The 24,461-nt window shown below is 34.8% G+C and overlaps 1 protein-coding gene across 5 annotated transcripts in view; it reads right to left on the bottom strand.

Annotated features, from left to right (window-relative positions):
- Window positions 1-200: 200 nt before the first annotated feature.
- Window positions 201-24,461, bottom strand: part of HIKESHI (heat shock protein nuclear import factor hikeshi) — a 39,025-nt gene continuing 14,764 nt past the window's right edge. For 2 of the 5 annotated variants that reach the window (XM_077867348.1, XM_077867343.1), the window contains 3 exons: window positions 8,451-8,602; window positions 1,565-1,683; window positions 201-428 (listed from right to left, as the gene is read on the bottom strand). In XM_077867348.1, the coding sequence (XP_077723474.1) occupies window positions 374-428; window positions 1,565-1,683; window positions 8,451-8,602 (326 nt within the window). In that variant the 3' untranslated portion in view covers window positions 201-373. Of the gene's footprint in view, window positions 429-1,559; window positions 1,684-4,277; window positions 4,357-6,960; window positions 7,121-8,450; window positions 8,603-24,461 lie in introns of those variants that run through there. The other 3 variants (XM_077867344.1, XM_077867346.1, XM_077867347.1) reach the window with 3 other exon arrangements.

Below are 24,461 nucleotides of genomic sequence, written 5' to 3'. Positions count from 1 at the left end.
TAGTTGATTTTAAGTTAACTACTCTAGCAAAGCATCATAAAAGTAAATGGAAGATTATAAATTCAATGGCATTTGGCACGCACGCTATTGTTGTGAATATGCTTTATTTTTAAGTAAAAAATGAATTCTAGCCAAAACAAAGTGTGTGCCTCTGAATATTTTAAGCTTAAGGAAAAAAAAACTCATTAATAAGGAACATATTTTCATTTTTCCATGTTTTTAATTTTTTATAAAGAGTTTCATTAAGTTTCAGTCAATAAGTAGTTCTTAAACTTAGGCTTCATGATCCTTTTGACTTCGTACTTTTAAATGGAGGCATTTCTCTTCAAAACATGACAAATTTCGGAATCCATCAAAAATTATTTTATTCAAATTATGTTTTCCAAAAGAGAGGGTTCTGTGCTAGTCGTCTTTGAAAGTTTTCATACCTACAAAAGAAAAAATATATTTACAAGAAAATTAAAATCTTTTGTAATCTACCAAATGACTTATCAAAAAGCAAACATTTTAGATGTCACTTCTAAAAAGCTAAGATAAAAAAACAAAAGAGCTAAAAATTTAATCTGAAAGTTTTATTATTCTTATAAAAGGATAGCAAGCATAGTGATTTAAGTATGACTAGCTTATATCAGAGCACAAATCATAATAAATTTTATTAACTTTTATCTTCTGCAAAATTTGACAGACCCAAGGAGGAAAAAAAAATCAAATCTAACTCCCTCATTTCATAAATGAGTAGATGAGAGGAATTTGCTTAAGGTCAAATACTTATATTTTAACAAAGCTCAAACCTAGTATCTTCCAGATCAATCCATGCTACACCATGCTACCAGCTGTTCAACAAATTCTCTTGTATCCCCCACCCCCACACTCTGGGATAGTCAAAGTGAAAAGAACACCTATAAAACAGAATCATGAGGGGCACCTGGGTGGCTCAGTGAGTTAAGCATCTGCCTTGGCTCAGGCCATGATCTCAGGGTTCTGGGACTGAGCCCCCTGTCAGGCTCCCTGCTTCTCCTTCTCCCTCTGCCCCTCCCCCTGCTCATGCGCACACGCATGCTCTCTCTCTCTCTCTCAAATAAATAAATTAAATTAAATTAAAACAGAACCAGGGGAAAGCCAAGGAAATCAATTTTATTAATCATTTAAGTATAGGGTGCAGTATAAACCACCCTGATGCCTTACGTATATTCTACTTCAGATCAAGACTTTCTAAACTCACAAAAAAATTTTGCTTTGTATTTCAAGACTCAAATATGGTTACTTATAAATAAAAATATTGAAAAATTTACAACTTTAATTGTGGCCCCTAAAAATAAGCAATTGTATTTTCCTGTCTTTATAAATTCAAAATGGCTACTATATAACAGAATATTGAGGGTAAGAACATTCTTTGATGTAAACTCCACAGTATGCTTTTAAATGGCATGCCAATGTTAATTAATGTATGCTGATGTCCACAATAAAAGAATATGTTTAAATGTCAAAAAAGAAATACATTCACAGGCAAAACAATATATGGTTATTAAAAGCCTTAATATTAAAGATACAAGATGTCCCATACCATTTCAGAACCACATTTGCTGGAATGAACATTTCAGATGGACTTGGTGTCATCTGGGCCTGAGACACAGCAAATGATGAAGCAAAATTGTAGAAGTTGTCCAACATCTTTTGTGTGAACTGAAAAGTTAATAATGAACGGATTAATGAATTATACTAAATATTCCACTCAGACTTTAATACTTTTAATTAAAACTATTCCTCCAGTATACTTGGTTTTAAGGATCATGAGTTCTAAGTCTAATGCTGTAAGGAAAGTTATAAAATGACACTGTGGCACAAAATCTTAATAACCTACCTTTTGTACTTCCTTTATATCTCAGAATTTCTGTGGTTTTTAACTATTTTAATTTCCTAACATTCATTTTGGGTGGAAAAATGTTTTTCCTTCAAAATATCTTCTTTTATGTCTGCCTCTACATCTACTATGACCCCTTCCCTCAAATCCCACCCTCCTCAAATCAAGCTACTTTCTCATATAAAATACTAAGAAGTCTTCTTCTTGCCAGTAAGATAAAAGCTTAAATATAATGAGAGGAAATGCTTTACTAGCTTTTATCTTTCTGCCTAACAATATCAAGGTAGTTTAATACGGGAGGCTATCATTAAAAGTTACTTGAACTAATATCCAGAGTTCAATAAAATCACTATTAAAAGATCAGTATCAGGAGAAAAAAATCAACAGTAACCCTCAACACTAACAACAATATTTTAAAATGTAACTTTTATTTAAAAGATCCAATTCAGAATAGAAACAAAGCCTGTAAATACCTAGGAAAATATTTCAAGACTGCCTTGAGAGACAGGAAAGAAAACAAATTAAAGGGCCTATATATACCACATTCAGTGGAAAGACAGAATATTTTTAAGATGGGAAGACATAATGTAACGGAAGCAATTCTCCTCAAACTAAACCTATAAATCCAATGTTATTTCCAACAAAATCTGGTAAGGTTTTTCACGAAACTTAATAAGCCGATACTAAAAGTATTATGGAGAATATCTAAGCTTATTTGATGAGTAAGGGGTTCGGGAGGGGGGAGGGGGGACTTAGCCTACCAGATATTAAGACTTTTACTGGCAAAGGGACAGGCAAATAAACTAATTGGAATAGAAGAGAGCCCAGAAACAAATCCAAGCATATAAGACAACATGATATATAACAAAGATGCAATTAGCTCAGAGTAAAAAAAAAAGAAAAAGACTAGCTTTCAATAAAAGCTTTAATAACTATGAGAACACCTTCACACATTAGAATAGGATAAGAAAGATTTCTCCAATATATATAAAAAAAAAAAAACAGAAAAGAAACAACTGTTAAGATTATCAACACAAAAATACAATGTCTGCATGAAAAAGATACCAAAAATAGTATTAAAAAACAAGCAACGTACTAGAAGAAGAAAATTACAACATATAGAAAACGTTTTTTTTTTTTTTAAAGATTCCATTCATTTATTCATTAGAGACAGAGAGGCAGAAACATAGGCAGATGGAGAAGAAGCAGGCTCCATGCAAGGAGCCCGATGTGGGACTCAATCCCAGAACTTCGGGATCAAGCCCTGAGCCGAAGGCAGACGACCAACCACTGAGCCACTCAGGCATCCCACAACATATAGAAAATTACAAAGTATTATTACCCAGAATACAAAAAGGCCTTTGCCCAGAAATTAAATTACATTAAAAAGTGCCAAATAATACAACAGAAAATTGGGTAAAATACATAAATGATCAATCCCAATAAAAAAAAAAAATGAGGTCAAAATGAGAAAAGATGCTCAACTTCACCAGTCATCAAGAAATACAAACCAAAACAAAGTGATATTCAAATTTCACCCCAACAGTTTGTCAAAAATTTAAGGTCTTAAATATTAGTGAGAATACATATCAATATGGAAATGAAAAAACTGTCTCATTCATACAATGGCATACTACACAATTAAAAGACTAGATTTATTCCAGGTACTAACACAGATAAGTCTTAAAAATCATGCTGAGTGAACAATAGCAAGTTGTAGAAATTTGTGGAGTATACCATTTATAATCATTTTTAAACAAAGGGGTAAGTCAACAAGAATGGAAAATAGAGGAAACAAACAAAAAAGGACTACAACACAGAAGAGAAATAAAAGGAACTTCTACAATAATAGTGTAAGAAAATAATACCTTGACTACAGTTATGCAACAGACCCAGAGAATAATCAGTCCACAGAAGAACAAAAAAGAGAGTTTCAAGAAGGATGTTTCGAAAACAAAGTTAAAATTGCTTTTTAAAAATATACTGAATAGGAATTTATACTTGGCAGAGTTTGGGCATAAATTAGACATGGAAATAGAAATCCATGCAAAACATAAAAATGAAGTATTTATTAACCAAGAAAAATAAAAGTCATACAAGAAAGGAAATGTAATCAAAGTACTACCTACATCTGGCTCAGTTCTGAAAAATATTTACCTGATCATAATACTAAAACTCTGAATATTAATTTAGTGAAAACCTGTAATAAAAAGGCAGGGGGGGAAGGGGGGGCCTTGGCTGGTTCAGTCAGTGGAACATATGACTCTGGGTTGTGAGTTCAAGCCTCATAATGGGTGCAGAGATTACTTAAAAATAAAATCTTTTAGTGGTGCCTGGGTGGCGCAGTCAGGCATCTGACTCTTGGTTTCAGCTCTGGTCTTGTAGGATTGAGCTCCGTATCAGGCTCTGCACTCACCGGGCTTGAGATTCTGTCTCTCTGCCCCTCCTCCTTTGCTCCTCCCCACCATAGGTGTGCTCTCTCCCTTATTTTCTTTCTAAAATGAATAAATAAATCTTTTTTAAAAAATAAAACATTTTTTAAAATTTAATCTTTTATAAAGGAGAGAAAAAACTCTATATGCTGGGGAACAGCATTGGTAAGTCAATGGAAAATACCTACAACAAATAAATTGATTAAGAACAGATTAAAAGCAAGTTTTTTTCTGCCACAAGGAAGTAAATACAGGTAGAGTACCTGTAAATACAGGTAGAGGAAAAAAAAATGAGGGAGTGGTTGAAAGTGAATGCTTTTGAGGAGAATAAGAGCAGAGTATAAGAAATACAACAGAGGACAACTGTTTGTTTTTGTTTTTAAGATTTTATTTATTTATTCATGACAGACAAAGAGAGAGAGAGGCAGAGACACAGGCAGAGGGAGAAGCAGGCTCCATGCAGGGAGCCTGACGTGGGACTCGATCCCGGGTCCCAGGATCACACCCCAGGCTGAAGGTGGCGTTAAACCGCTGGGCCACCGGGGCTGTCCAACAACTGTTTTGCATATAAAACTATCTGACGTTTTAAGCCATGTATATGTACTATTAATAAACATTAAATGAAACAAGAATAACTAAGTGTATTTTACAAACATGTTTAAACAAATAATGTTATATATATTTTGTGGATATATATATGAATGTTTCTCTTAATTAAAGTACTAACATAAGATGGCAAAGATACATGAAGTTAGAAGAGCAGCTACCTGGAGAAGAATTGGAAGAAGAGAAACAGTGAGACCAGCAAGCTGTATCAGAAATACTTTTTTTTTAGTTAGTAGCAAATATGGCAAATATCAGTTAATCTAGATGGAAATCACTCAGAAGTCTTTGTATGTACTGCACTATAAAGAGAGCTCTATAAGAACAGCTATTATTTTGTCTACCTATTTTTATTTTTTGTGCTTAGAAAAGTCCTGGCACACAGTAGGTATATAATAAAATATTGGTGGAATGTATTTTCCTATATATTTAAAACACTTCATAATAATAAAGTGCTTGATAAAAAATATATATGCTTTATTTAAGAAGTTCAAATAATTTATAAATATATAGAGTAAAAAGTCTCCTTGCCCCTTTCCAGGGAGAACATCACTTTCATATGTATTTTTCAGACATTTTTCTAATACATTTTTCTAATATTTTTCAGACATTTTAATAGGATACTATTAACTACTGCTTTACATCTTGCTTTTCTTTTTAGCACAGCAGTTGATTTTTTTTAATTACTGGGGGAAAAAAAATTAAGACCCAGACTCTGTCATTCTTAATTCAGCCTATTCTCAGATGTGACAAGTCTGCTTTAAATTCATGGCCACAAACTTCAAGAGTATGCTGCCCAGCAAACTCATAAGGGGTTCCCAGGGGTTTTCTAGTCCACTCACCCTCCTCCTCTCCTACTTTTTCTTTATATTTCCTATACTCCTTTCCCCTCAATCTTAGCTGACAACCTTGTTTCCTGTTTCACTGAGCAAAGAGAAGGTATCAAGAGAGAACATGCCCAAGTTCTCATCACATTTATCAACCACCTACATCTGTATCCATATGACCATTACTCTGAATACGGTCTATTATCCTATCTAACGTCTCTCATTTCCTATTCAAACACTCTTCAGCAACTCTCCCAAACTCTTTTCCTGAATGCTTCATTCCCGTTAAACATGATGTAATATTTCCCATTAAAAATGGTAAAAAAAAAAAAAAAAAAAAAAAAAAAAATTTCTTGTCCCCACTGCCCCCTCAAGCAACCAAACGATTTATCTGCTATCCTCTATAACTATTCATCGAGACTCATCTATATTCAGTGTTTCCACTTCCTTCTCTCCAACTCACTCCAAACTCCAATTCTCTGAACTCTTAGCTAACTTTTTAATGACTTCTATCTTGTTGAATCCTGTAGGTAATTCTTAGCCCTCATCTTGACCCATCAGCAGTGTGATACTATTGATGCTTCTTCCTTCTTAAAAACCAGTCTTTGCTTAGCTTCCAAAACATTACTTTTTGGGTCTCCTTCTACTTCAGCCTGCTTTTTCTTTCTCTTCATCTCTTAAGCTTCTCAAATTTGAAATGGCCCCAAGCTCAGTCACTGGCCAACTTTTCCACTTAGTTACTTCTCTAGTAATCATATGCCCTTCAAAACTTTAAATACTATCTCTACACTGATAACTGCCACATTTTTATCCATATCCCAGATTTGTCTCTTGATCTCTAGACTTGTCATCTTCAGCTGGATGTCTAACAGGTATCCCAAACATAGTACAACCAAAATCCAACTCCTGATTCCACTCCGCACTTGCTCTTTTCATAGTATTCCTGTGTTCAAGGTCCTCAAGCCAACATCCTTGGGCCATAGTTGATGTCTCTCTTTAATCTCAGACCCTAAATGTGATCCACATGCTGAAACACACTATTGGCTCTATTTTCAAATTATCTCTAGAAATCAACTACAGGCATACCTCGGACATATTGCAGTTCAGTTCCAGACCACTGCAATAAAGTGAGTCAAATGAATTTTCTGGTTTCCCAGTGCACGTAAAAATTTTGTTTACACTATACCATAGTCTATTAAGTATGCAATAGCATTATGTCTTTAAAAAATGTACATACCTTCATTAAAAAATAGTTTATTGCTAAAAAATGCTAAACATCATCTGAGCTTTCAGCGAGTCGTAATCTTTTTTGCTGGTGGAAGGTCTTGCCTTGATGTTGATGGCTGCTGACTGATCAGGGTGGTGGTTTCTGAAGGTTGGGGTGGCTGTGGCAATTTCTTAAAATAAGACAACAATGAAGTTTGCCTCATAGATTGACTCTCTCTTTCACTTGAACCCTTAGAAGCCACTGTAGGATTATTCATTGGCCTAATTTCAATATTGTTGTGTCTCAGGAAATAGTGAGGCCCAAAGAGAGGGAGGAGGATGAGGAAATAGTTGGTAGGTGGAACAGTCAGAAAACACAACACTTATCAATTAAGTTCTTCATCTTACAAGGGCACAGTTTGTGGTGCCCCAAAACAATTATAATAGTAATATCAAAGATCATTGGTCACAGATCACTGTAACAAATAATGAAGAAGTTTGAAATGTTCTAATTACCAAAATGTGACACAGAGACACAAAGTGAGCAAATGCTGCTGGAAAATGTCACCAACAGATCTGCTCCATGCAGGGTTGCCACAAACCTTCAGTATGTAAAAAAACATGATACCTGCGAAGCGCAATAAAGTGAAGCGCAATAAAACGAGGTATGCCAGTACTTTTAATCACCTTCATTTCTACCTCCCCAAACTACCCTGGTTCAGGTCATTATCATCTGTCATCTAGATGTTCAAAAGAGCCTCCTAAAAAAACAAAAAAAACAAAAAAAAAAACAAAGAGCCTCCTAAAATTGATCTTCCTTCTTACTAGAGTGTCCGTCCAAAAATGCAAAAGTGATCCTTTTAAAATATAAGTTAAATTCTATTATTCTTCTGCTCAAAACTCTCTTCTCTTCCAAACAGAATTTGAGTCAAAGTCTTTATAAAAGCCAATGAGGTTACCATATGAATTTATATTGTGGCTCCCTCCCCAATTACCTCTCATCTCATCTCCCATCTCTCACCCTTGCTCACACTACAGCAGCCACAAAGCCCTTCATATTTTTCTTCGAATAACAGATTTCTACCTCCAGGCCTTTGCATTAGCTACACCTCTGCCTGTATCATTCTCTCATCCAGGGCTTTGCTGTACAGTTTAAAAGTCAACCATCATGGAATTATGTCACTTAAAGCTCCATGAGGACAAGGATCTCACTAATCAGGTTCACAACTGTATACCCACAGCCTAACTAACTGTGAGAGGAAAAAAGAAAATGCTAATATTTAATTCCATTTTTAAATCACTTTGAGCTATTTCATCACTATAAAAACAAGTCTCATCGAAGCATTTATAAATTTTAAAATACCTATAGAAGAAAGCAGGCAAGCTTAAATCATCCATGGAAGCCAACAATTTATGCCATACATATTTACCTCCATTTTTACATGTTTTCTACTACCAGGCTAAATTTTAAAGTATAGAATTTGGTTTTAAAATTTTTTTAGAAAATGTGTACCGCATTACCTGAGTGAATGAGTCAACTGAGGATACAGCAGCATTGCCTACTGGAGTCTGTTGAGCCAAACTGTCCAATAATTCCACTGAAATTCCAATCTGAGCAACAGATGGAGTTCGGACAATATTCATGGCTCCAAAAGGATGTTGGCTTCCTTCTCCTGAAAAAAATTAATATGTACCATAAATTTCAAGTTTAACTTGTAGCCACACATATTCCTTTGTAAATATGTGAAAACCCTCCGATCTACATGCACTAAAAAGTTGTTACATAGTTTATCTCTTTTCAGAAAAATGTAAAAGGCTCGTTTTTATACACTAACAAAGAATAAGAAAACTAAAATTTTTCCCACCAGAAAAACAGCTATGACTTCTCTAAAACTTATTAAAATTACTGCTAGGTAGAAATGGAAAGTAACAGAATGAGAAAAATAAATGAATAAGCATTAATCACATTAAAAACTTATCAATGCTAACTCCAAAGGAAGGATATTTTCTAAGATTTTTTAAACTAGTTTTAGTATTTTCTCATTATTCCACTATAGAAAGATCTTAAATTACCATTATAACTGATAAATGACATAGCATATTTTACTAAATGTCACGGATCACCCCAAGGTCACTTGATGTTATCAAACAGGCAGTAAAGAAGCTTATTCATAGAAAATACTTAATAACTTTTTCCCCTTAAAATTCAATGTGTCATTTAGTATACACCTGAGCTTGTAAGTGCCATCTAACTTACATGTGGAGAATTTAGGCCAATTTTTTTTAACCCACATAAGACAATTAAAAAGTTAGTCTGACAAAAATCATACAATAGATTTTTGGTTATCTGCTGTTTTCATAGGACTTTAAGATATTTAATCAAATACTGAAGAACAAAAATCTGGAGCAACATATTATTCCTAATAACTAGAACACTGATTACAAATATCGAAACTCTCCTTGGGCAGCCCAGGTGGCTCAGCAGTTTAGTACTGCCTTCAGCCCAGGATGTGATCTGGAGACCCAGGTTTGAGTCCCACGTCGGGCTCCCTGCATGGAGCTTGCTTCTCCCTCTGCCTGTGTCTCTGCCTCTCTCTCTCTCTCATGAATAAATAAAATCTTAAAAAAAAAGAAAAGAAAAAAACCTCTCCTTAAGTTTTTAAGCTATGAATAAAAACTTACAATGTATTCTGTGATTTAAAAATATATACACCTTTCACTAAATATGACTACTTTAAGATAGTTTTAGTATATTTAAATTGTTTTACTAAATTTCCATATATTTATGAATTTTCCAGATGTTATTTCTATCATTGTGGTCAGAGAACATATTTTGTATGACTTCTGCCTTTGAATATATTGAAACTTGTTTTACAGTAGCCTAATATATGGTCTATCCAAGAAAATGCTCTACTGTGCACTTGAGAAGAACTTGTTCTGCTGCTGTTGGGTAGAATGTTCTGTGTATTAGCTCTTGGTGGTTTACAGTGTTCAAGTCTTCTATTTTCTCAATGACCTTCTGTCTAGACATTCTATCCATTACTGAAAGTTGGGTATTAAAGTTTCCAGTTGTTGAACTACTTTCTCCCTTTGATTCTGCCACATTTTGCTTTGTGAATTTTGAGATTCTGTTGTTAGGTGCAAACAAGTTTATAACTATTATCTTTCTGAATGGCCCTCTTATCATCTTATAATGTCTTTACCTCTAATATTTTTTGTCATACATCTATTTAGTCTGATTTTAGTCCATCCATTTAAGCTTAAGCTTTTACTGTTTGCATGTATCGTTTTTTCATCCTGTACTTTAAACCACTTTGTGTTTCAATCAATAGTTGGATCATGTTTTTTCTTTTTTTTCCATTCCTCAAATCTCTGCCTTTTAAATGGAGAATTTAATTTTGTGTTAACTAAATGCTTGCTAGTGTACCATTTTAATTCTCTTACCATTTTTTTAACTCTATATTTTTTGTTATCTCCTTAGTGGTTGCACTAGGAAGGATTACCATAAACATCTTAATTTACAACAATCTAATTTGGATTCATGCCAATAATTTCAGTAGTACACAAAAACTTTGTTATGTACTTTCTCTCCCTATGTGTCGTCATAAATTACTTCTTTATACATAGCATGCCCATAACATAGGTTAATGATTTCCATTTTATGAAGTTGTCTTTTATATCAAATGGTGAGGGGGCGGGGGGGGGAAAAGGAGTTACAAACAAAACAATATTGATTTTTATGATTAACTACATAGGTTTTACCTGTGTTTTTTTCCTTCATGTGAATTCAAATTACTGTCTCATGCCCTCTCTTTTCAGCCTGGAGAGTGCTCTTAATCTCTTATGGCTGAGTCTTTGAGTAATGATCTCACAGTTTATCTAAGAAGGTCTTCATTTCTCCATTTTTTTTTTTTTTTAATTTTGAGAGAGAGAACATGTATGCACGTTGGAGGGAGGGGCAGTGGGAAAGAGAATCTCAAGCAGACTCTACACTGAGTGTGGAGCTGAATGCAAGGCTGGATCTCACAACCCTGAGATCATGACCTCAGCTGAAATCAAGAGTTAGACGTTTGACTGAGCCACCCAGGCACTCCTACCCTTTATTTCTGATGGATACTTTCAATAGAGAATTATTGACAGTTTTTCTTTCAGTGCTTTATACCATCCCACTGCCTTTGGACTCCATTGTTTCTGATAAGAAATCATATTAATCATATTAATCATATTAATCATATTAATCATATTAAGAATCCTGTGTGAGGAGTTGCTTCTCTTACCAATTTATCTTTGACAGTTTGATTAGGATATGTCTTGGTATAGAGCTTATCCTACATGAAGTTTACTAAACTTGTGTAATGTTTTTCATAAAATTTAGAATATTTTAGGGCATTATTTCTTCATATATTCCTTCCACCCCATCTCTGTCCTCCTTCCAGGACCCCTATTGTGCATATGTTGGTATACTTGATGGGATCTCAGAGACTGTTCATTTTTCTTCTTTTAAGATTGTATTTATTCATGAGAGACACAGAGAAAGCCATTGACATAGGCAGAAGGAGAAGCAGCCTCCCTGCAGGGAGCCTGATGCAGGACTCAATCCCAGGATCCTGAGATCACTACCCGAGCAAAGGGCAGATGCTCAGCCACTGAGCCACTCAGGTGCCCCTCTTTTTTCTTTCAGCTCTTCAAACTAGGTATTTCAATTGATCTCTCCTCAAGTTCGCAGATTCTTTCTTCAGAGTACTCAGATCTACTGAAACCCTCTAGTGAACTCCTTTGCTACTGTACTTTCAGCTCTATCACTTATATTCAATTCCTTTTGATAATCACTCTATTAATATTTTCTATTTGATGCCACATCATTTTCCTGGTTTCCTTCAACACTCAGTAAGTCCAATGTTGTTTCCTGGGGACAGTTTCTGTTCATTTATTCTCTGAAAGAGCCTTACATTCTTGTTTCTTTGCATGTTTCCTAACTTTTTGCTGAAAACTGGATGCTAAATATTATAATGCAGCAAATCCAGAAATTAGATGTCTCCCCCTCCTCAGAGTCTGTTGTTAATATTTGTTGTTTCCTAATGACTTTTCTGAACCAATACTTTAAAGTCTGTATTTTTTGTCCCATGTGACCACTGACATTTCTATTAGCTTAGTGATCAGCTAGTTTTTGAAAAGGCATTTCCTTAAAAGCCTGGAACCCAAAAATTCTCCCAGTCTTTGCAGATAGGTTCTGTGTGTTGGGACATCCCTTTAATACTAGCAAGGCAGTTTACAACTCTGCCTTACCTTTCACTTCCTGCTTATGGAGAGCCCCAAAGTCTGCCAGAGTGGGAACTTAGGACCTTCTTAACTCTTTCCTGAGCATGTGCACAGCCCTAACTGTATATTAACTATTAACTTTGAGGTTTCCAAAAATTCCCAGGTCCAAGAACTCAAAGCCTTTATTCCCCAAACTATTTTACTTCCAGCATTTCCTCCCAAGCTTTGTAGTCAGTCTATTTTTGCCTTGATTGTTGTCAGTGCCTCAGGCATCAGTGACAAATACATTTGCAGGTAAATATTTTTGACAAACACTCCCAAGGTTGTCACTTCAGTAAGATAAGAGAAAGTCTTTTCTTTTTTTAAATATTTTATTTATTTATTCACGAGACAGAGAGAGAGAGAGAGAGGCAGAGACATGGGCAGAGGGAGAAGCAGGCTCCATGCAGGGAGCCCGATGTGGGACTCAATCCCAGGACTCCAGGATCATGCCCTGAGCTGAAGGCAGACGCTTAACCACTGAGCCACGCAGGCGTCCCAAGGAAAGTCTTTTCAATTAATCTCCAAGGGAACCACCAGACAAACCAAAATAAATACAGGTGACCCTTGAGCAACACAAGTCTGAACTGAGTCCACTTATACACATATTTTTTACAGCACAATATTGTATATATATTTATGATTTTTGTAAAAGATTTTATTTATTAATGAGAGACACACAGAGAGAGAGAGAGAGAGAAAGAGAGAGAGGCAGAGACACAGGCAGAGGGAGAAACAGGCTCCATGCAGGGAGCCCGACATGGGACTCGATCCTGGGTCCCCAGGATCAGGCCCTGGGCTGAAGGTGGCACTAAACCGCTGAGCCACCCAGGCTGCCCTCCCCTTATGATTTTCTTAATACCATTTTTTTCTCGAGCTTATTTTGTCTCTAACTTATTACATATACAGTATATGTAATACACATAACATACAAAATACATGTTGCACATAACTTTTATGTTATCAGTAAGGTGGTCCAATCAACTTATAGGCTATTAGTAGTTCTGTTTTTGGAGAATCAAAAGCTACATGCAGACTTTCTACTGCACAGGAGATTGGTGCCTCAACCCCATGTTGTTTAAGTGTCAACTATAATTACAATTTGTTGTGATTGAGGTCCATTCTGCTCCCTCTGGCACCAGTACCAAGAACATGAGCTAATATTTTCAAGGCTACCACTGAGCTGAGGAACAGGGGATGATGGGTCCACTGTAAGTTAAAATGCCACAAAGCTCACTGTTCTTATCAAGATTCAGTGTTTTCTTGATTAAATGCGTCCCTGGTTACTACAAAGTTTTGGTTAGTTTCCAGAGTCCTGAAAAAGATTCTGACAGGCTATGGAGAGATGGACTTGTGAAGTTCTTTACTCTATCAAAATGTTAATTGTTTTAAACCTAGAATTACACTAAGTCCAGAAAATGTACTGCTATTTGTCTGCATAACAGGCTCCAATGACCTCAATCCAGGAAAAAGGTTCAATACAACCTTTAAGTGACTTAGTTTTAACTACTCCGGGAGTGACTGCCCAAACAGAAAGACTTGTCATCTCTAGCTTCCTTTATCAAATGGAAGCTCTTAGCAAATGATTAAATAAAACTGGCTATGATCCATTCTAAGAGATGGGACTACAGAAATATTCTGACTTCATTTTAAAGGTCTCTGAGGCTAAGACAACTTGAGACTCAAAAGTCTTCAGTAATCTTTATATTTTCAAAGAGATCCATTGTGCAATTAAAATCATTCTTTCACTCCTAACTCTGGGAAACGAACTGGGGGTGGTGGAAGGGGAGGAGAGCAGGGGGTGGGGATGAATGGGTGATGGGCACTGAGGGGGGCACTTGACGGGATGAGCACTGGGTGTTATTCTGTATGTTGGTAAATTGAACGCCAATAAAAAATAAATTTATTATAAAAAAGTAGAAAAAAATAAAATAAAAAAATAAAATCATTCTTTCAGTCACTCTTCCCAAAATGGGCTTGACAGAGTAGTGATAACCTTCAAACACAAACGTTCTTGTGTGTAACCATAAAATACTGGGAAGAAACACTGGAACATAATATGCAAACTTAGTGTTTAATTTTGGATCTGAATTCATGACAGCAAAAGTTAAAAAAAAATCAATTACATTGAGCCTTACTGTCAAAAAATTAAACAAAAACAAAGTAAACATCTGACCTGGTCTTAAGGAAAAAAATTAGATAAGTTCTTCAATTAACATTCTATTAGTGTAAAAGCAGCTGAAAATCTTTCAAAGGTGTTCCTCAAAGGGCCCTTCCTCAATGCAACCCAAGAACCTAACACAAGGCACACCTCAGAGGAAGAAATCCTACAAGAAACTAGTCTTTTACTGCTGGTACACAAGAAAAAGCAGTCATCATCATTTACTGCTTGGGTATAACAGACTCTCTAAAAATAAATATATTTTAAGTCATTTTACAAAAAAATTTCACAAGAAGAAAAATAGTGAAAAACAATTTTATTAAAATTTTTAGCAAGTACTGAGGTACAACAAATCCAAATATTCACTGTACATCTCCCACGTTTTTAAGCTATAAATAGCCAAAATGGGGCAGCCCGGGTGGCTCAGCAGTTTAGTGTCACCTTCAGCCCAGGGCGTGATCCTGGAGACCTGGATAGAGTCCCACGTTGGGCTGGCTCCCTGCATGGAGCCTGCTTCCCCCTCTGCCTGTGTCTCTGCCTCTGTCTCTTTCTCTGTGTGTCTCTCATGAATAAATAAAATCTTTAAAAATAAATATAAATAAATAAAAATAAATGCCAAAATGAGCCACATTTCTCTGAATACCACTGTTCACTTTAGTGAATAAATGTGGAATATATCCATCTTATAAATATGACTGCTGATTTTTAAAAAATCTTCTAACAGCTCTAACTTATCAATACTTTGGGTTCTTTTACTAGCAACTGCATTATCATAATTCAACACTTCAAACACTGAAATTTTGAAAACTTAATGGCTCATAATTTGGACAGGTATCTTCTTTGATCATAATTTGTAGAACACAGTTAGTTAGTTAGTTAGCTATTACAATCCTATTTTTCTATTCATGAGAGACACACAGAGAGGGGCAGAGGGAGAAGAGGCTCCTTGTGGGGACCCCAATGTGGGACTCGATCCCAGGACCCCGGGATCATGGTCTGAGCCCACCCAGTTGTCTGTAAAACATTGTCATTTTTATATTTATAAAATTATTTAGAATAACCAATCCAATTAATGTTTCATTTCTATACCTATTGCCATCTAATTGCCTTTGTTTACACACCCACTTTCAGCCACGTCCACTTACAAGCTGTATCCAGTCCATTTTAAAGTAAAAACATGGAAGAATACCAGATACATTATCTTACTACATGTTCAAGATTTTGTCACTAAATACTGTGATTAATTCCTCTCTGTTAAATGACTAAATTGGTAAGAATACCATATTTTCTTTTGGTCCTCAGAAATACACTGTTCAATCATCAGTCTTTTAGTATGAGAAAATTCACCTAAGAGACCATCATCTGAAGATTCAGTCTGAGACTTTGCTTGTATGATCAACTTCATCATCATCATGAGAGTCTAGCATGCTATTTGTCTCCTTGTATTCATTTTGATTCATACAATAATGGTGAAACTTGTTCCTGTCAATTTTCTTCTCTTTGCAATTATGAACAAAATATAACAAATTATGAATTCCCAATTCTGTTCAATAAAAGCAAACAGCAGACCATAAAAATGGTGTCTGCAGTCTCCTTTCTCATTTCTTAAAAGATGACATAATCTTTTAAACAATGCAATATGAAGATTCTATGGTAATGTAATGGTAAAACTAAGGGGCACAGGCCAAATTTGGCCCCACAACCTAATTTCATAAGACCTGTGAGCTAAGAATAGTTTTTACATTTTTAAAGGTTATTTAAAGAAGAATATGCTACAGAGACCATATGTAGCCCACAAAGCTTAAAATATATACTATCTTACCCTTTTCAAAAACATTTGCCAGAGGCAACTAGGTGGCTCAGCTGGGTAAGCGTCTGCCTTTGACTTAAATCATGATCCTGGGATTGAGCTCTGCATTCAGGATCCCTGCTCAGCGGAGAGTCTGCTTTTCTCTCTCCTCTGCCCCTCCCTCCCTGCTTATGCTCACTCTCTCTCAATAAATAAAGTCTTAAAAAGTTTGCCAACCTCTGCTCTAATTAATTCCATCATTCTTCCACTTTCTTATTATTTCAGCCCTTTTTTTTGGCATAGTTGAGAGCAACTGATGAGTAATGATGAAATAATTCCTTAGATTAAATAGTAAAATATTTCATGATATAGGAAAAATAAGATTACCAGTATCACCAAATACATCTTAGATTTGTAAGATGGTCCGGTAGACCTATAATGGTAATTGCAAGACAGAATGACTTTTAAAAATACGTAAGAAAATGTTCTCTCTATTCTTTAGAAGATTTCTACAAAAGAATAAAACTCACAAAGTGTCAATCTTTCTAAGAGTTATAAATGCCCCTAAAAAGAAACTGAAAAACTACAAGTCCACTGGTGAAGATACCGTATATGTACATGGCAACAGACATGACTAAAGAAAATATTTATGCCAAGAATAAGTAATTCACTATGAAGTGGCATTTGAACATGACATATGCTAAAGAGCTACATAAAGCAGCTTAATTATGCCTGGGTAAAAGCCTTCTTGGTATTGAATATAATTAGAAATCAAATATATATTTCTAAAATATATATTTCTAAAACCTCACTTCTATTGATAGCCTGACAAGCCTGAATACATTTTTCACCCATGCATAGTTCAAGAGCAATGTGACTAACAAAGGTTTATCAACAATAAATATTTTAAACTAGATAAAAATGATAATGTATCTGACATTATAAAACCTCTTGAATTTGAATGTCTAAATGTATTTAAGCAATATTTACCAAGTATCTGAAGTTCATTACTGTGCTCTATACATTCTAAAGAACAGATAGTAAAAGATACAAATAGTCCCTACTCTCAAGGAGCTTACATTCTAATGAGGACAGTAACAGTTACTTAACCTTTCTGAATAGGCTTCATTTTCTTAAGATCTTTCCTAGATCTGTCTTTCTAAATTTTATAAAAACATACTAACTATTCCTTGAGTACCAACTATATGCCAGACACTTTTATACATTCTACATTTGTTATCTCTAATACTTGCAAAAACACTTGCACTGTAGGTATTATTAAGTCCATTTTACCTGAAATCCCCTCTAAGGTGAGACAATTTGGTCAACACAACACACTAGTAACTGGGATTCAAAATAGGTCTATCAAGCTCTAAAGCTGATGCTCATTATAGTTCATTATCCTACCTGTTTATACCAGATTCCATGATATGAACTCTTCACTGATTTTGTGTTTCACAATAAGCCATTTAAGAAAGCAAGTCAAGAAATGTCAGGCAGTAAAAGGTTCCCTCCCATTCTGGCTCACTAGTTCTGTTTCACGTGAATAGACTTATGAGTAGTATCTTGAACTCTTTTGTCCTTCCTAATCCCCTTGACAAGCTCAACCCAGTTTTAAAACAAAAACTAGAATAAATTTAAAAGTTTCTCCCGGCAACTGAGTTAAATGAAATTAGAAGGAGACTATATATGTCATGTGCAGAGAAAGCCAAAGTGATGACATTAAAATATGGCAGCAAGCCCAAAAAGAAAAGAGCAGAATTATAAAGAAATTCAAATGATGATTTATAATAAACTCTAATTTTAACATTTCTTAAAAATTCCTCTTGGGTGCTAAGCCTTTTTTCACGGTTATTTTTAATGTCACTGTCATAATAGACAAACGCTGAGCAACTGTGCCAGATTAAAGACTAAAGACAATTAAATGTAATGTACAATCCTAAATGAATCCTAGGTGGAGGGAATAATGCCTGTTACTAAAGGCATTATTAAGAAAATTGGCAAAACTTTAATGTATACTGTATATGAGACAAGAATATTGTATTAATGCAGAGTTTGCTGAATTTGATAATTATACTATGATTATATAAAATATATATAATATATATTTTTGTATTAGGAAACACATTCTGATGTATTTAGGAGTAAAGGAGCAATGTCTGCAACTTATTCTCAAAGTTTCAGGGGAAAAAATACATATATACACACACATATGCATATATATAGATTTCTAGAGAATGATAAATAAAATGTAGTAAAATTAAAGAATGTGGGACAATGTAAGAAATACTTCATACTATTTTTGTCATTTTTCTCTGATTTTAAAATTATTTCTAAATAAGTAAATAAAATTATTACAAAATAAAGTTGCTTTAAATCCCTGATGCAAAAAAGAATTTTAAATATCAGACTGGGGATACTTTTAGAATTTCATTCTAAACACTACCTCACAGTAGGGCCAGGATCAAAAAAGGAAAGGTAAAAACCCCACCATAAGGTACCCGATTTACTCTGAAGGCCTAAAACCTTAAAATATTACCTTTTCTCATAACAAAAGTATTCTACAAAGCTCTACTACATTCAGTACTCTATTTTATTCAGATAAATATATGATCCCTCTTCTTTATACCACAGGTGAACAGAACAACTATTTCTTATTCTTCTATTAAGTACAATCACATGTTAAAGTACTACAGACACAATAAAAAATACTTGTAAAGTTCCACGTAAGTTTTTATTACATCTGACCTAATGTCCTACTCCCCCACCTGCTCTTCCAATCTTGGCCTCTTCTGTTTCCCATTCTCCATATAATTCTCCACTGCAGATGTCACTGGAATTCTCCCTGACTGAGGCATTGAACCATTTCCTCATTGTCTCGTGAAACACTTTACAAATAGTTAACCTACAGAGAAAAGGAAGGTTTAAGTTGAACTCTGTATGTATGAGAGTATGTGGATGTGGCTTAAACAAACTCTTCAAATAGTATAAGAACTCCATAAATATTTACCTTTGACAGACATGCATATAAGTATGCATAAATGTGCATAATATAAATTCTTTCAGTTACATATTTTTGGGAAGAGAAACTGCTTCCACCTTCTAAATTCAGAATCAAAATTTTAACCTTTATTTAAAAGATACTGTACTCATGTTCCTTATATATTGTGAACCAAAACTTCTTAAAGTTAACATTATATGGCATCTCATTATTCACACTTGTAATAGGTTTTAATAGATGTTTAAGTTATTATCAATGGACATGAGCACTTAGTTACCTACTACATGAATGGTGATTTTTCTTAGTCATCTTACAGTTTAACGATCCTGCTGAGGCTAAATAATACTCTCAGAACCAGGTTAAGACAATTTAAAAAAAATTTCAAAAAGCCTGTGCAATCTGACAGTATTAATACAGAAAGGATGTGGAAAGTAGAGTTTCCAATGAAATGGACACACATCAAAAAAATAAAAACAGACTATCACCCAAAAGACCTCATTGAGAAAATTAAAGATGCAGTCCACTGGAAAAAATTCTCAATATTATACTATATGTTAACTAACTTGAATTTAAATAAAATTTGGAGGGGGGGGGGGAGAAAAAAATTCCCAACACAACCAGACTTGATCATGAAATGCTTCTCTTAACCAGATTAGTGAAGGCAAAGGTGAGTAAATAATCCTGTTTGCCTCTGCTATTCAACTCTCAAACATGTGAAAATTCTAAACTCTGGGGAAAATACAGAGTATTTACAATAGACCTTTGGACTTCCAATTATCCAGATCTGACTCGCATGCTATTAAGAGCTGCAATGTTGAACTGTGGTATGAAGATGATAAAAATGGGAGATAAACATCTTTAATTCAAAATAAATCACCAAAGGCCACCTGGGTAGTTCAGTCAGTGAAGTATCTGACTTGGGCTCAGGTCCTGATCTCGTGGGTCATGGGATCAAACTCCCAACTAGACTCTGCACTCAGTGCGAGTCTCCTTGGATATTCCCTCCCTCTGTCCCTACCTACCCCACTCCCAACAAATAAATAAAATCATTAAAAAAAATCACCAAAATGTGATTTTTGTCATTACATTCAGAAATTTCATTAATTAGACCAATTTAACAAGGAAAACTGGAGGCCCTATAAAAATAGCAAGATTCAGGGAGCCTGTTTCCCCCTCTGTTTATGTCTCTGCCTCTTTCTCTGTGTCTCTCATGAATGAATAAAATCTTAAAAAAAAAAAAAAAAAACTAATACATCTTTGCAAAAAAAAAAAAAAAAAAAAGAGAGAGAGAAGAAACATGAATTAAAAAAAAAAATCCAAAAGAGGTTTAAAAAAAAAACAAACAACCCAAAGAGCAAGGTAAAAATTTAAATCTAACATATCGGGCAGCCCGGGTGGCTCAGTGGTTTAGTGCCACCTTCAGTCTAGGGCCTGATCCTGGAGACCCGGGATTGAGTCCCATGTCAGGCTCCCTGCATGGAGCCTGCTTCTCCCTCTGCCTGTGTCTCTGCCTCTCTCTCTCTGTGTCTCTCATGAATAAATAAATAAAACCTTTAAAAAAAAATAAATCTAACATATCTATAACATTAAATATTAATGGACTAAGCATCTTATTTTAAAAACGGAGGATGTAAGAACACTTTTTAAAAAGCAGCACCTAAAAAAAAAAAAAAAAAAAAAGCAGTACCTAACTATATATATAAACTCTTTACAACAAAGCTTTACAACAAAGCACACAGATTTATGTCAAAAAGTAAAAATGTAGAAAAAATATAGCATGTGAACGCTAACCATGAAAAAGCCAGAAAAGCTATATAAATTTTAAACAAAAAATAAATAAATAAATTTTAAACAAAGTAGACTTCAAGACAGTAGCATTACCAGAGGTAAAGGGCGTTTTATATAGACAAAAAGGCCAATTCATCAATCTTATACACTAATAAAACAGAGAAAGAGAGAACAATTGTTATGTCTTTTATTTCTTTTCCAATCTCACTGCACTCCTTAATAGCTGTATTCACCATGGTGCTTGAAGGCCTGGGCAATGTAGTAAGGCAATAAAAGAAATATAAAATTGGAAGGAAAGAAATAGTCTTTTTCAAAGACATTATGATCACCTATTTAAGAAATCCTGGGCAGTTATTAGAATAATGGAGTTTAGTAAGACAGTCAATATGTTACCCTTTCCTTCATCTTTCGGGATACAAAGTAATATACAAAATTCAGTTGTGTGATAACCTGAAATGCTGTTGAGTATGAAGAGCAACACAAACTCATTCCTTGTTGGTGGGAATACAAATACACACTGCCACTTTGGAACACAGTTCAGCAGTTTCTTACAAAACTAAACATATTCTTACCATAGGATCTAGCAATCACACTCCTTGGTATTTACACAAAAGAGATGGAAACTTCAGTGCACACAAAAGTCTACACATGGATGTTTTAAAGTAGCTTTATCCATAACTGTCAGAAATTGAAAACACCAAGATGTCCCTCAGTAGGTAAATAGATAAGCTGTGGTATATCCAGACAATGGAACATCATTCAGCACTACAAAGAAATAAGCTATCAAGTCAAAGAAGCCATCTGAAAAGGCTTTCATACATATCATGCCAACTACATGACACTGAGGAAAAGGTAAAATCAGAGAAACAATAAAAATTCAGTGGCTGCTCAGATTGGAGGTTAGGGGGAGTGTGTGTGGGGGGGGAGGGGTGAATAAATAGATTTTTAGGGCAGTGAAAATACTGTGTTATGGTACAACTATAGATATGTCATTAAATACTTATCCAAACTCACAGAAAGTATAACACCAAGAGCGAACCCTAAAGTAAACTGCACCTTGAGTGACTATGATGTGTCTGAGTGATTATAATGTAGGTTCATCCTTGGTTAAAAAACAAAACAAAACAAAACCATAACCATTCTGGTGAATGATGTTGATAATGAAAGGAGGCTATGCCTGGTGTGGGATAGGGGTATATGGGAAATCTGTGTACCTTCCTCTCAATTTTGTTGTAAACCTAAAACTCCCTCCAAAAAAATAAAGTCTTTTTAAAAATTCAGTTGTACTTCCATATACTAGCAATAAAACAACTGATAATTTACAGGATGTTCAGAGACTTGTGGAAAAAAAAAAAAGCCAAAATGTCCAACAAAGAGTAAGCAATCAAATCATAACTTATCATCAAAATGTAATACTATGCTATTATTTTAAACAAGTTAGGGGCACCTGGTGGCTCAGTGGTTGAGCATCTGCCTTTGGCTCAGGTCATGGTCCTGGGGTCCTGGGATCGAGTCCCACATCGGGATCCCCATGGGGAGCCTGCTTCTCCCTCTGCCTATGTCTCTGCCTCTCTCTGTTTCTCATGAATAAATAAAATCTTTAAAAAAAATTTAATTAAAAAAATAAAACAAGTTTAAAAAAAAGAACCATACCTCTCTACATCAGTTTTTTTTTTTTTTTTTTTTTTAAGATTTTATTTATGTATTTAAGAGAGAGCATGCACATACAAGCAGGAGGGAGAGAGGAGCAGGGAGCCCAATGCAGGCCTTGATCCCAGGACACTGGGATCATGACCTGAGCCAAAGCCAGACATTTAACCAACTAGCCACCTAGGTGCCCCTATACCAGTATTTCTGAGAGCCTTTTTTAACTCATGTCACCTTATTGCTTTAAATAAACATAAAAATCTCATTTTCTATTACCAGTCCAGCCCATTTGAAGATCAGAATGTGTTTCTCACTTTATGGGAAGTTTCTAACTTTATGGGTTAATAGGGAAAAAAGGAGGGAAAAGAAGGAAAAACTAAACACTTAATACTTTTAGAACATATCAAAAATCCATAACCCCTATGAAGTATTACTAAGCAAAAATGGCAGAAAACAGTAGTTACAGGCATATGAACTATACGTATATATAAGACAATGGAAATTTGAATGTATTTTTCTCCTTAAGTTTACTTTAGGAGGAGAAAAGACTATGCTTAGAATAGTGAACTAAGAATCTGAGAATCTAGATACTAATTCCTGCTCTATTTTAGAAACACTGTAAAAATTTCTAAATCTCAAGACTCTCAACAGTAAAATTAAGGAGTAATTTTTTTTTTTTTTTAGGTAAAAAAAAATTGGGCATGGAGCCCAATGCAGGGCTTGAACTCATGACCCTGAGATCAAGATCTGAGCTGAGATCAAGAGTCAAATGTTTAACTGACTGAGCCACAGAGATGCCCCAGATTAAATTATTTTTAGGGCCTTCCATTCTAACATCCCATGGCTTACTCTGTTATTATACTTGGCAAGGATATGTTCTACTAGTTGTTTTATGTAGTACCAAGTACACTGTACCTTTATTATGACTTTCTAAAAATTGCCATGAAAATCATGATCCATTATCCACATTCAGTACCCTTTTTCTCCAGGCCTCCTATACCATTTGTTTTAAAGGCCATTTTATTCCAGGAATTCAGTTCCACTTCTAGGAGTTTCTTCTACAGAAATACAGTGCTAGAAAATACGTACAAAGATATGTGTAAGAATTTTTATTGTAGCATTGGTAGTAAAACAATTTAAAACAATGGAAATAACCCAAATTTCCGTCAATGGGAATTAGTTAAACAAATGATGGTATTGCCATACAGCATTCAACGGTTTCAAAGAGGTTGATTTATACATAATACCTAAAAGTTAACAGACTCTCTTCTCTTAGCAAAATATTGTAAATTCTCTAAAATCCAGCCTCTTAAAAACCAGACATCATAACATCCCCTTCTAGGCTTTCATGTGTATTAACTACTTATACACGTTAAAGCCTAGTACAATGAACTGCACAAGGAGATATTCAATATATGTTATCCTTTTCTTCACCCTTCAAACATTATAAAATCTAACTGGTTTCTCTGGCTCTAATCTCAACAGATTCTCCAAGCCATTCTGGACAATAATTTTCCTAGAACATCAACTTCATACTATCATTCTTTTGCTCAAAAACTTGTCTACTAGAAAAATTTAAACCCCATATAGCTTGACCATCACACAACAGCTTCACTTTACCTTTAAAACCTTACCCCTCGTACCTCTCAAATAAGAGCTTACCATGCCATACTTAAAAGTCTGCCTCCTCAGTCATTTGGAGATGCTATCCATATTACTACCTTCATGACTGATCATTTCCAAGTGTAATTCTCATCCTCTCACTGCCATCCCATCCAAACCTACTCACATACTTCAAATACATATTGCACACTAATCTTTCACAAAGCCATTTTAAATTGTTTACTA

Source organism: Canis aureus, chromosome 23 (genome assembly GCF_053574225.1).
Source record: "Canis aureus isolate CA01 chromosome 23, VMU_Caureus_v.1.0, whole genome shotgun sequence".
NCBI lineage: Eukaryota > Metazoa > Chordata > Mammalia > Carnivora > Canidae > Canis > Canis aureus.
This window is presented reverse-complemented; position numbering and strand designations above follow the sequence as displayed.